Raw genomic sequence first — 14,097 nt, forward strand, 5'->3', positions numbered from 1 at the left:
ACAGTGTTATTCATTACATATTCCACATTATCTATGTGGATATGATTCCATATGGAATGTGATGTTCTTGGTCCTACAAAACGGAGGTGTACTGGCTCTTTCCACAGCATCAGAGTAAAGAAAAGATTTTGTTCACACAGAGTATTCGAGGTCGCAAAGCCACTCTGGAGGAGCTGCAGTCGGTCCATACAGAGCGCCACGTGTTGCTCTACGGCACCAACCCGCTCAACAGACTCAAACTGGATAACCGCAAACTGGCCGGTATGCCACACCTCAGACTGATAGAGTTGTACATCTGTATTCTAAAGTCCAACCCAAACTTTCAAGTGATTTAATAGTGAACATGAAAGACTCCAATGTGATAAGGAACATCAGCACTGAGCAGTCTTCCAGATGTCCACTTCTTCTCAATAACAGCCAGAGTGGTATTACAAAGTTTGTTTTACAATTCCGACAAAAACTGTGTTCATATATTTGTCCTTGAACTATGTTAATGAAGTTAAAAAGAAATGACAAACATGTGATGGTGGTACATGGCCTCATCACAAATATTGTTCTCATGCCATGAACACTCTTAAATGGGTGGATTGTGCCAGGTCAGCTTATGGTTTTCCTTTCATTAGCCGTCCTCTCATAAAAAAATCATGTTGAAGTGTTTAAGACACTGAAATATAATTGAACAAATGTATAAATATACAGTCATTTTTATGTTTTGCTTCCTCAGGGATCCTCTCTCAAAGGATGTTTGTGATGTTACCATGTGGGGGTGTAGGGGTAAGAGAAACACACACACACACACACACACACACACACACACACACACGCACAGCTCTATTTTTTGATCATACTGTAAGTCTCCTAAGCTCTTAATGAAAGAGATACAATACAAACCAATCACTGCCTTGATGAAAGTCGATAGTGTTTCAAAGAAAAGCAGCAAAGTCAAGCGAGAGAAAATTACAACAAAGTCAGGATATTAAAGAGGAAAAGAGAGTTGGCTTTGCCCAACGCTAAGATTTGCCTGACAGTGCGTGTCGGACCATGACAACTCAGACTAATGAGAACAACATGTTCATGACCGAGGATAAAAGAAATGCCTCGGATTTCATTGTCCGAGCCAGATGGACAGTAATGCCAGTTTGTGAACAAACAGAGGGAGTAAAAGCAGAGTAGAAAGGAAAATTACCAGCAATATGGATCTGGGCTCAAAATGCTAGAGTGAAACTGACATCTTTACTTTTAAGACATCTTTACTTTTAAGCCACAGCTGAAAGTTTGGTCATCCGTACCCCAGAGAGAGTCTTCACTTTCCTAGTATTGTTCCAGAGGGATTTCTGACACAAACGGGCTTCATACAACAGATATTCAACACTACAACACTAGTTGCTGTTTGATTATTCTGTCATGCAATAGCCTCCACCATTTCTCTGCAGGTTGATAATGATACCACCTGGAATGAGTCGCACACCTCTACGGCGTCACGCATGGCAGCAGGCAGCGTTGTGGAGCTGGCCTTCAGAGTGGCCAAAGGAGAGCTGAAGGTGAGACACTCAGATGGGAGCCAGATATCAGTCTGTCAGCTCCTCTGTAGACGATTATCACAAAACAATATGCAAGCAATAACACAAAAAGAAGTGTCCTCATATCGGAGCATTATGGATGAAATGGAGGCGGGGGGGGGGCACAATTCAGTAATAATGTAATTCAACAATTCAATAATGATGTAATAATGACAAACACAAGCGGGAACCCTCCAACTCCAAACCTGACTGACTGACTGCAGGTTTATCAGGGAAAAGCAGTAGTTTTTTTTGGCTGAGACAACAATGACAGTTTAAACGTTATATACCCCTGAACACAGTCAAAGTTATGCTGAAGTAATTGTGAAGTTTGTATCCATAGCCGGCAGTGTTTTGTTTGTGCATTTCAGCTGCAAGGGTCAGAAAGACACATCATCTTAGAAAAGCATCCGGCACAGAAGCGTGCCTTAAGAGCTCCTCACCACTTCAAAGACGACTGAGTTTCAGAAAGTGTTTTCCTGTCACATCATGGCCTAAATCCTCTTCCTTTTCCTCTTCACAATGATTTAAAGTCTGGGATAAACATGAAGATTTTTTTTTTTTTGTTTTCTAAATGGTCAAATGTAAAAATAAAATTGGCATAAAAGTATTTATAGCAGGCAGCTTCAGTCCACACAGTTCCAGCACAAAACCAAACCAAACAGAAAGATGGTGTAAGACAAGGCAGGCAGGCAGGCGGAGAACGAACAACAATGAGCAACGGAGCAGCGATAGACACCACCACGACACTATACTACAACCACAGTACAACCGCTGTGTTGCTGTTTTTGAGCTATACATATCATAGGGAATGTTCGTACACTATATATTCTAATTTAGACAACATAATAAGTACCTTGAATGCCTCCATTGTCTTTACATTGCCGGAGCTCATACATTTGATGTTGTGTACTCGTGAGATGTTTTTTATTCTCGACTCAAATTCACTTCACTGTCTTTTGAAAAGGAGAGAAGCTCTTACATCCACAGGATTTATACTAAGTCAAGTCAATATCATGTGTACCCTCAATGGCAGTTATATACTTGAGGCATGTGACAATAATTGAAACCTACTTTACTGTAAATCTGACTCAAACCAGGAAACAGTTGTCAACAATCATCTCGTTTTTATGTTGTGACTGAAACCTGTCAATCCATTTCTAAAAGGCTTGTTTTGATTGTGCCTGCAGGAAAATTCTGTGTGTCCAAATTGTATATTCCTGTACATTATGAAGGCCAATAGAATACACAGGACTTAGTTTGTTAACAGTATTAATAACAGCATCCTCTGCTTCCTCTGCACAGAACGGCTTTGCTGTGGTCAGACCACCAGGGCATCATGCAGACCCCTCCAATCCAATGTAAGTGAGTTTGGTTTGGTGTGTGTGTGTGTGTGTGTGTGTGTGTGTGTGTGTGTGTGTGTGTGTGTGTGTGTGTGTGTGTGTGTGTGTCATCCATATGCTCAGTCTGACCACAGTCAGTTTTCCTGTTCTTGCTGCACTGTCAGCAGCTTCTGTGGAGGATATTTATGAAGCGATACAGAGAAGACAAACTAAGCAAGATTAATACGTCTTTGTGTTTTTCTTTTGTTTGTTTTATTGATGCTTAGACTGCTCATCTTCCTCTCATTTGTCCTGAGTACAATCCTGAACAGCTACTGTACTGTTTACCATTTCACATTTTTGACATATATAGTAGCGGGTGCTCTCATCAAGAACAGGCGAGTGCCACGTGAAAACAAACAGACACCACAGCCAAAACTCCAAAGAGCCTTACCAACATGCCCAACTGTGCATCACTCATTCTATAACTGAGTAAAAGAAATTAGAGCTAAAGGAGACATTCACTGTTTTTCCTTCTCAATCAAAGTCTTCACTTTCCTCAGAGCTGTCTTTGAACTCCTGTTTCATCCTCTCTATCTGGGTCTATTAGGGGCTTCTGTTACTTCAATTCTGTGGCCATAGCTGCCAAGCAGCTCCAGCACAAGCTCAGCGTCAGCAAGATCCTCATTGTTGACTGGGTAAGACAGCTTGTTATCTGTGGCCTCATGCTGGTATTTGCACTGTTTGTATGGTTGAAAAGCTTCTGTGATAATCCTGTAATGCTCGTATGTACACTTCAAATAATAATCAATAGTGAATTTCTCTTCCGTGGTATTGCTGTGCATAATATTATTGTCTTCCCTCATCCCATTGCTAGGATGTTCACCATGGCAACGGCACCCAGGAAGTGTTCTACAGTGACCCCAGCGTCCTCTACATCTCCCTTCATCGCTACGATGACGGAAACTTCTTCCCTGGCAGCGGGTCGCCGGCTGAGGTGGGTGAACATTGAACATTGTGGCATATTGTGTATACATGATTATAGAGCCTGACGTGACTTATAAATGGCAGATTTTTTTCCCGACCGACTGAAAGAAATACAACACAATGTATTTTTGGGTGTAGGTTGGTTCTGGAGCAGGTGAGGGCTTCAATGTGAATGTGGCGTGGACAGGAGGACTGGACCCACCCATGGGAGATGCTGAGTACCTGGCTGCATTCAGGTATGACCAACTACTGTGTTTAAACACTGCAACACATGCTTACAAGTCAAGAAGAGAGACAGAAACATATTAAAATCCAATATTCAGGGTCTGAGGCGTTCTACCGCGACCCTCCAGAACAGCTTCAGTGCTTCGAAGGTTGCTCTTTCGTTTGTCACCTGTTTGTGTTCTGTGGTTCTCCCGTGCTTGACGTAGTTGTAGAGACTGGAGTACACTGCTGGCTCTCAGATTCAGTACACAAGAAAAGCTTTTTAAACAGGAGATTAACGGAAACATGGAAATCCGGGTTGTGTCAGTGATAGACAAAATGACGTGTGGAATGGTTGAATCATGCCTTGGTTTTTGTTTTGGTTTTTTTTGTTTGTTTTTTTCATGTTGTCATGTCCTGTCAATTATTCCTAATGTTACTCCAGCGTAACAATATTGAAAATGTAGAGAATGTGAGCTTAACTAGATTTTTTAGCCCAATCCATATTGAAAGCAGATTCGGATTCTTCAGTAAGTGTCTCGGATGTGAAATGTTGTAGATTAGGCAAAAGACAGATGTTCCATTTTTAATTGATCAGGATAAGGATATTCAGTGGAGCTGTAATCAGACAGTTTCTGTCATTTCCTTTACACTGAGCCACAACAAACACACTTAAGCTGAGCCTCTGATCAGTTAAACATTGCCTCTGACGTACTTCTTGCGTAATTAATAATCCTCGTCATTTGGAGAGCATGTGTCTGGCGCGCCCTGTTTCCAATAACTTCAGATGCTTTACAGTAAATGGTCTCCAGGTCTTGTGTTTGACAGATTGTGGACCATTACTTCCTGCTTGTGGGATGCGTAATTGTCATTGGTGGGTGTTTGGCACCAATAAAGTTTCAATAGTGTGGGCTTTTTTGGTTATGTGGTGCCGCCAACCCTGAGGAAACTGTGGCAACCACACGGTTAACTGGAAAAGGGGAACAGTGGCAAAGTCGCAGACATAAGCGGGAGGTGGGCTGTGGTTATACACACAAGCATGCATGTTTGTGTTCAGTATGTGAGCAGTTCAAACACTCACTCACACACATAGGCCCATTAGGTGAGTGGACCATGATCCAAAGGCTTAATAAATCATAAAAAGACCTTCAGCCACGATGTGTCTCAGTGCCCTCAGTTCAACACTTATACTAAGGCGAGATGTATTCAAACATAATACTGCTCATTTGACGAGTTGTAGATATCTAAAGGCAGAGGCCACGATGCTTAAGAAGGCTGTCCTACCTTCTGGAGTGTTCTAGAGCCAAACACTGATGCCCTGCCAGCTTCAGCACTGCCTCTTTGTAGCTGACCCTCTGACCTCTGACCTTTCTGCAGAGCACAGCAGCAGAAAGACAGATTTTCCTGTGAGAATAATGTAAAGCGGGGGGGCTGTGCACCCAGTGTTTCTGAGGAGGAACAGCTGACGTCCATTGGAGTAAAATGTCCAATTTTGCCAACACTCAGAATTTACGTACAAGCTGAGCACGAGTGGTTAGATTAAATTACATCCTGGGGTCGTAAGCATTTGGTATACAATAAGAAAGTGCAATATTTATCTAGCTGGTGATGACAAAATCCTGAACCGCGTCAGTGGAAGGAGGAAAGCAGTTTTACAACCAGATTCAGGATTTATCTGAAATCCAGTATCTGGTTGTATCCAGTATCTAAGAATCACAAGTAAAGCATTTAATGCAGCTTTGTGAGACATTTAGAGAGAGTTTAAAAATCTGTCCCTCCCAGTTTGTTCCTTAACTTCAGAACTGAACGAGGTAATGCTGGCAACAGTGTTTTGTTTTCATGGCGAGGGACCTCTGTAGAGTTTTGGACGTTGTGGAGATTGTGTGTTGTCCAAGTAGAGTGAGGATTGTACCGTCCAGAGCTTGATATCATGGCAAAATTTGGAGAAAAAAATCTTTTTTTCAAATGTAAAACAGAATGTGTTTTGAGAACAGCATGCTTTGAAAAGTATTTCATGAGTCGAACTCAGTCGTCTCCAATTCTCCATTCTCCAAAAGTCATCAGATCCAGGGAAGCTGAGAGGGACGGGCCTCCTGAAGTTCAGCAGGAACAACAAAACCGATTCAAAGTATCATTTTTACTACATAATGCCAATCGTATGGCCCAGACTTCAGATCTGGATCTAATAGAAGTTCTAAGTCAATCTCTGTTTGTTTCGATGAGCCTGGAGCCCCAGATGGTGACAGTTCACCACATCAAAACTGTTCACATCATTGTCTGCTCAGTTACAGAGAATAATACCAATTTAAAGCTGTGATCAGAGTTGTGATCACGGACTCCAGGTGAAACTGTCCACTATCGTAACTCACATTTCTGCCAATGTAGTTAAATAGAAAAACAGAATTTGTGCTTTTTTATATGGATGATGGAGAAAGAAATTGACATAAGTCTGTTTTTGGGTCACTCTTGTCCGTCTAGCTGGCATAGAGCGAGATGTGTGACAGGAGGGATGACATGTAACAGGTGGACTTGAATGATTACATGGTCCGCATCTTAAACTGACACCAGAAGCGTACCACTTCAGTTCAACTGTATAGCCCAGTATCACACACAACAAGTTTGTTAGTGAACTTAACAAACCCAACACATCAGTGGTGATTAACCCAGACCAAGCTGTAAGGAGACCAGGAGACAAAGTGACATTCATGTATCTGTGTGACATTCACAAAGTGCAGTGAAAATAAACAGATCTTTTTTTTTTTTAATCAAGCCTCTTTAATGCAGAGCTGTCAAATTATCATGACACAATGATTAAGAGCAAAGTTGCACAAAAAGTAAATAACTGTATGAAAACGAAAAGAAAAGGAAGAGCTGCTAATACTTTGAGTAGCCTGTAGGTCCTCATTATCCCTTTTAGGCTCTAATGGGGAGGCACTTAACAATCTATGGACATCAAATCTGAAAGCCCCCACACCTTCCTCCCACCAAGCATCCCCTTTATTAATAAAGTTGCAAATGTTGAAAGGTTTGTGGAAAACAAATGAAATGAAGTGTATAAACCACTTCAGAGGGGAGCTTTGTTGTATTTGCACCTTATCCTTCACCCTCAACCCCCTTCTTTTCCATCACCCCCCCCCCCACACACACACACACACACATACACATACACACACACACACACGTTCTCCTTCCTCTCCTCTCTTGATTGATCTTTAATAAGCGTCCCCTCTGCTCCTCCACCCTCCCTCCCTCCCTCCATATTTCCATGAGTTTGTCTGTAGTTGCTCTCTCTGGGGGGAGCGTGGCAGCTTTAATGGGTCTACAGAGGAGGTGGGGTTGGGTTTTGTGGTTAGGTGTGTATATGTGTGGGGATGAGTGAAGCGTGTGTGCATGCTCTGCTTCATACACACATGATAAAGTTTTGTTTTTTGGATTGAAATTATTTAATGAATCCAAATATACCACCAGCAGGATGACACAGGACGATCCATTCTGCTGCATGCGCTTGCATCTGTATGCTTGTGGAAATTCACCTGTGTGTTGTGTGTGTGGTTGTGTTGTGTATGTGGCTGTGTTGTGTATTTACGTGTATATGCTCATGCTGGAATGTGTTTTGTGTGTTTTATCTCTGTGTGTCCTCATTTTTGTCCATGAGCTCATGTTGTCCATCTGCATGCAGTCATGACAGCAGTATGTGTTTGGATATGTGCGTGTGTGCTTGAGTATGTGTGTTGATGTGTGTTGATGTGTGTGTGTGTGTGTGTACAAAGGGGAGGGAGGTCTCCAACGTCCCCAGGCAGAATAATGAAGGTAAATGGATCCCAGATGGACTGTTTTTCTTCTTTTCTCTGTGTTGTCAATGACGTGAGGAGAGTGACAAGCCTCTAATGGGAAACAGACTCACACAGTCCAGCTTTGAACTTCGCCGACATCATCGAGCTGCAGTGTTGAGCCTCTCTCTGCCTTGGGACAATGCTGCTCTCTTCCTAACAACAATGGCTTTAAGGAGCTCTTCATCTGTTTGAAGTCCGCACACAACACAGAGCAGCTCGAAGAGCTGACAAAACAATATGACTTTGTCAGGCAGACTTGTCTTCCTGGAGGCTGCGCAGCTTCTCCATCAGAGAAACAATAGTCCTTTGTCAGCTCTGTTTGAGCTGCTGCGTGTGGGATCAGCCAAGCCTTGGTTTCACTTGTCATGTTCATGACTTTTTTAGATTTGATCATGAATGTGTGTCATCTCCAGGAGACTGCCCAGTTTGGAAATTGATTTGAAACGGTTACATTTCGCTGACTATTCTGTACGGTCGTCATGAACAAACTGATTAAATGAACCCAAGTTCAGGTCTGTGTAGGAGTCTTACAACCTTCGAATCAGCTGTGATGTGGGGGGCAGCAGGACAACATACAACATCATTTTTTGGTCAGTGAGCTTCAGTCAGGTCCAGATTTGACTCTTCTGATGTGTAGACTCTTGTTCTTTTCTCTCCTATTCAACACAACTGCATGTTGCCATATCAACACTGATTTATCTTTGCTGTTTTAACACCTTATGAGTTGTTAAATGTCAGAAGCAATTCTTCTCACTGGTGATGTCAGCACAGCAATGTTAACAGTACTTTTTTTGGTGTTACAGTAGTAAGCACTATTTTTTGATATTTGTTGCAAGTTGACAAGTGTTAACTGGAGAGTTTGTGCACTTTAATGGCTTTTAAACAGTTGGACAGAGCTGTGTGTTAGACCTCTCTGGAGTATGAACGGGCAGAATCTGGTATAGTGTTGATTTTTAGAATCTCAGTCCGGATTTCATGAGTTATCATCAAGGCTTGTATAGGAACTCTCCCTTCTTGTGACTAAATGACTGGTTTCCTCTCCTTCAGTTCTCTGTGTTGGACCATATAATTAAGGCTCAAATGTGCACAAAAAACAAACTAGAACACACAGTTGTTGGATTTTGTTTACGCAGCAGTGTGTTTCTGACCTCTTTAATGTGTTATTACAAAACAGTGCGTGTATGTTACAGCCAGGAGATCACACAAACCTGCAGTAGAACAGACACTACATGACAAAACACAGCAGACGTTTCATTGGAAGTAGTGGTAAAAAGGAAAAACAAAATTACACACTTGAGTCATCCTTTAAAGAGTGTTGTGTAATATATGACTTGCATCAACCTCTATTGGCCACCAGTAGGAACTGCAACAACACAGACCTCTCTTCCCAGTCCCTTGAAGTCACCGTGGCCTGTGTGCTTGTGTCCCTGCAGGTCTGTGGTGATGCCCATCGCCCAGGAGTTCTCTCCGGACGTCGTTCTGGTTTCGGCTGGGTTTGATGCTGCTGAGGGGAACCCTGCTCCACTGGGAGGATACAAGGTCTCCGCCAAATGTAAGCATGGTGCTGCACCACAGACTGCACAGTCTGTCTCTCAGTCTCCACCTCAAGGTCTGAGTTTTACCAAGGGATGCCAGCAAGAACTTTTCTTTACGGTCCTGTGGGTACTTAGGAGCTGTACTGTAATACTCTATTAATATCGCTGTCTAGCGTGGACCAAAGAGCAGCAGTTTTGCCTTGGACTGTACATCCCTGCTTTACTGACGTTACAGTAATTATAGTAATTAGTAGTTAGTATGCTACTGTGGGAGGATCCACAAGGTAAAAATATAGTTTGTTTTCATAGTATATTGGAAATTAGAGCAAAGCTCATTTGTGAAGTCTTACAGTAAGCAGTCTGGTGAACGCAGCTCACCTGCCAAGCTTTATTTTCATTGTTTATAGTACATGTTAACATTTCTGTGTGTGTTTGTGGACCACAGGCTTCAGCTTCCTGACCCGCCAGCTGATGTCTCTAGCAGGAGGTCGTCTGGTTTTGGCCCTTGAGGGAGGTCATGACCTTACAGCTATCTGTGACGCATCTGAAGCCTGTGTCAGTGCACTCCTGGGTATACAGGTAAGGCATGCTGGGTAATGGAGTTCTTTTTTAGCTGTCTGCTTTACAAGCATGTATGTTAGTAGTTTTTGTTGTTGTTGTTTTGCTACAGGTATACATTTGGTCCTGATAATATAGTGCTGAACACTTTCTGCTACATCTCATCAGTCACATCTTAACCAAGTAGTTAGCTGTTGAAAAGATGACAGACTGAAAGTAATTTGATTGTGTTCATGGCTGTCTGTCTATTCTGTAGGACCCGCTTGCAGAAGAAGTCTTACTCCAGAAGCCTAACGCTAACGCCGTCCACTCCCTGCAGACTGTCATACAGATACAAAGTGAGCAGCACAAACTCTTTATCCAATGTTATTTTTAGTGTGGTGTCTGCATGATGACAGTAACAGTAACCTGTATGTGTGTGTGTGTGTGTGTGCTGCAGGTCAGTACTGGCAGAGTGTGAAGGCTTACAGTGGATCATTGGGTCTGTCCTACCTGGCTGCTCAGAGAAGAGACTGTGAGGAAACAGATGCTGTCAATGCCCTCGCTTCACTCTCTGTCGGAGTCCTTTCCAACAAGAGGTACGTCACACACATTCACACAAACACATATGGTCATATATGGCAACCAAGCAAAGACAAAAGTACACATTTTCACACTTCATGTTGGCACTCTCCCAGCTCTCCACTCACATCTGTTCTTCACCCTCTCTTCCAGCCTCCCCGATGAGCCAATGGAGCATGACAGTGACTCCATGTAGAAGAATGCGACCAATCACCTCACAGAACTCACTTTCAGGAGTTTGGCTCCGCCTGTAGCCTCGGATCTCCCGCGCTGTCACATGACCACGAAGGGGACGTGTTTTAATGCCACTGAGCCCCACCGATCTGCCTTATTCACACACATGCACATCCACCAACAAACAGTGCTGAACCTCTACAGACCTGCCGTATGAGCACCTCGATACTGGTAACCACTCAGCTGAAACCAGGAGCACTGCATGCAACTGGGAAAACCTTCTGAAACCTCACCAAAGAGCAATACCAGATCATTTTTGATAGACTTTTCATGTCTCCTGACTGACATTGGATTTTGCATGTGTGTTCAGAGGTCCAGAACTACAGCTCTGTGACCACAAACCTTAGAAGAACAGACAGATTTGAGATGCAGAGTCCAGCTCGGATTCTTCTTGAAGCACTATGTACCAGCAGCTGTTTTGTTGCCTTAACTTTGCCTTAACATAAGGACCAACATCAGGTTTCAGAAGGACATTTTGGATTATAAATTCCTGTCTCTTCTGCCACTTTGCTTCCCACATCGGAGTTGAAGCAAATGCAGACAGACAGGATGCAAAATCGATGACCAATGGAAGAATGAACCTGTGACATTAAGTGAAAGCACATACGCATTCACCTGATGGATAAGATACAAAAATATCAACAAAAAGACATGGCCACCTCACAAAAAAGAATATGGGAAAAAAAGACGGAGACTGTTTTAATAATGTCATTACATGCAGTTTAACCACTAAAAGAAGACAACAAAGAACTCGAGGAAAAGAGAGAAAATGAAGACACAAAATGGACAACTGTGGTTTTGTCGAAACAAAGAAGAGGCAAATGTCCTTGTTTTATTGCACTGTTCATTCCGTAATGTGAACCATAAGAAATTCCAAAGCTCTGGGAAAAAAAACAGCTTCTCTCTGTAGGTTATTTTATAGTTTTTTGAAGATTTGGATGAACTGGTGTTTGCTATGCTTTTCCCACTCTTCATCTGAGATGTCTTATGAAGTCGCTGACTCACTCCAAGGACATTGTATTGGCTGAAATACTGTTGTATTTCCTATGAAGTTAATCTGAAAAGTAGGCAAGATTTTAAGAGCAGGATGAGATTTCACTGCTGTTCAGTGTCTTAGATGCACACACATACACATATACATACCTGCACACACATGTACAAAGCAACGATGAACTATTGATGTACCACTAGTATTGAATACTGTATATTATTGTTTATATTTGAGACTAAAGGAACGTTCATTCCACCGTGGCACCACTGAGGACCATTGTATTGTTCTATAGTAGCAATAATGTTAATGCACTTAATGGACATCACCCAAAGAAAACTGCCTTAAAATAGCCTGCACTTGGCAACGGCACTGTATGGAAGCAACACAAGGGACCAGTATGGATACTGCTCTTACAGTGACTCTACTTTTTAAAAGACAACGTTTGAACCTGTGGATTTAGGTGAACATCAAATATGCAGACTTTTGTTTACTGTTTGTTTTGATGATGAGTACAGTGACCTGGTTTGCTATCTTCATTGTCTTAAAAAATCAGTTTTGGAGTTCCAGGCTTTATCGCAGTCTAATTAAGGAAACTAATGTATTGTGTTTTGTGAACATGTTTTTCCGTATGAGACACTTCTTCGCAACTGTGCTTGGTAGTAGCTCTTCTTGACATGTTACAATCAAAGTGGATGATGCCATGCTGAACCCGTCAGCCCATCATTTAATCGGATGCTTGAAGTAGAGGTCATGTTGCTCATTCGTTTAAAGAATTTCCTGACTGCCCTGCTACACAGGCATGTAAGGGCTCTGCATTCCAGCAGTAAAAACAACAAGATCGTGTTTCTTAGTTCCAAAGTGTAGCAAAATAAAGCTAGTTGATGTGTGTTTTACATGCACACTAGGTTTGACCTTGTGTGGGCTTTTGATGACCAGTACTAATGTTTTTAGATTAGAGCTGCAGATAGTGTAAATGATTAGATTTAACAAAATTTGTGGTTAGATAAAAACTGTCTACACAAAAATTGCTGAATGAAACTGAGACTAATGATATTCGAAGCTGACTGGTTAGCTGCTCCCAACATGGCTTTGCCCGAAAATTGTTGCTTTTGAGCTTCGCTTTGAGTTTTTACATCCGTGATTGGATTTAAAACAGCACAATCAGATTTTCAGCTCTTGTTGGCAAAGATTTGATCAAGAGAGACTTGACTTGTTGTGTGTGTGTAAATGCAGCTTACGGCAAATCTATTTGAAATTGAAACAATCTGCACAGCAAGTTAATTTGACTGGCTGAATAAAGTTTTCTCAGTTTAGCATCCAGGTAGGAAACTTTCTAAGTGTTCAGTTTGCTTTTGTCAGACCCTGGGCATCGTCTGCCCAACAGAAGGCCTCAGAGCTTTTATATTAAACAAGAGGACAGCGGAAACCCAAAGTGCAGAAGTCCCACTGCTGTTGCACTACTGCTCCGTCCTAGTATGAATCATTCGGAAAAGGTTGCATGGAGGATTGGTGTTCTGTAATGGGTGCAACTGAAATAATGATGTTCTTAGTATTCTTAACAGCAAGTGATGGCATTTAAACAGGATGCTGTGTCTCTCTTATACAGCATGTCTAGCAGGTGCATGTGTCTATGAAGTAAATGTTGTCTGATTTGTCGATGAGTGTTTGCTGTATGTGTGAGTGTGAGAGAGAGCGTTGGTGATTGCATGATCAATAGTACATATGTAGACTTCTGTCATGTATTTTGTGCATGCATTTGCAAGTGTTAGCGTGTGTGTGTGTGTGTTTGTCCGTCAAATACTGTAAATGACCTCTCCTGTATTATATTCCCAGTGTTTTTTGTTTGTTTGTTTGTTTTTTGTCTTATGTAGAGGCCAGTATTGCCTCAACTCTTAATTCCCTTTATTACTGATGTCATTTGTACCTTCTTCTTAAAGAAAGACACTGTAAATAGAAACTCCAAGACCAAAATACACATGACACACACGTGCCTTGATGCATTCAGTAGTATGTGTATGGGTAACTCTTAACTAACTGGACTTACAGTAACTCTGTATCTATAAACATGACATTGAAATCTTTGTTTCATGCTATTCTTTATTATTTACCTATATGTGTTATTTTTCCTTCACATTTCCTACCATGTGTATGTATAGAAAGATGTCTATTTTGTACTGTTATTTTTGTCTTTTCCTCTTGATTAAAAAAAAAAAATCATTTCCACTTTTGCCTTTTTGTCCAACCATTATAATATAAAAGCTGGTGTTTGCATATAAGGTGCGTAAATCAAGATAGCAACGTCCGTTTATCAGT

General features: G+C 41.8%; 1 protein-coding gene across 4 annotated transcripts in view; it reads left to right on the top strand.

The window, feature by feature from the left end:
• hdac7a (histone deacetylase 7a) overlaps window positions 1-12,794 on the top strand; it is a 59,492-nt gene extending 46,698 nt beyond the window's left edge. For all 4 annotated transcript variants that reach the window (XM_076741720.1, XM_076741721.1, XM_076741723.1 and 1 more), the window contains 12 exons: window positions 141-261; window positions 725-774; window positions 1,434-1,541; window positions 2,865-2,920; window positions 3,492-3,579; window positions 3,759-3,878; window positions 4,007-4,104; window positions 9,339-9,457; window positions 9,886-10,019; window positions 10,255-10,336; window positions 10,438-10,576; window positions 10,713-12,794. In XM_076741720.1, coding sequence (XP_076597835.1) covers window positions 141-261; window positions 725-774; window positions 1,434-1,541; window positions 2,865-2,920; window positions 3,492-3,579; window positions 3,759-3,878; window positions 4,007-4,104; window positions 9,339-9,457; window positions 9,886-10,019; window positions 10,255-10,336; window positions 10,438-10,576; window positions 10,713-10,755 — 1,158 coding nt within the window. In that variant the 3' untranslated portion in view covers window positions 10,756-12,794. The remainder of the gene's footprint in view (window positions 1-140; window positions 262-724; window positions 775-1,433; window positions 1,542-2,864; window positions 2,921-3,491; window positions 3,580-3,758; window positions 3,879-4,006; window positions 4,105-9,338; window positions 9,458-9,885; window positions 10,020-10,254; window positions 10,337-10,437; window positions 10,577-10,712) is intronic.
• The last annotated feature ends 1,303 nt before the right edge of the window (window positions 12,795-14,097 follow it).

The sequence above is a fragment of the Chaetodon auriga genome, chromosome 10 (assembly GCF_051107435.1).
Source record: "Chaetodon auriga isolate fChaAug3 chromosome 10, fChaAug3.hap1, whole genome shotgun sequence".
Classification (NCBI taxonomy): domain Eukaryota; kingdom Metazoa; phylum Chordata; class Actinopteri; order Chaetodontiformes; family Chaetodontidae; genus Chaetodon; species Chaetodon auriga.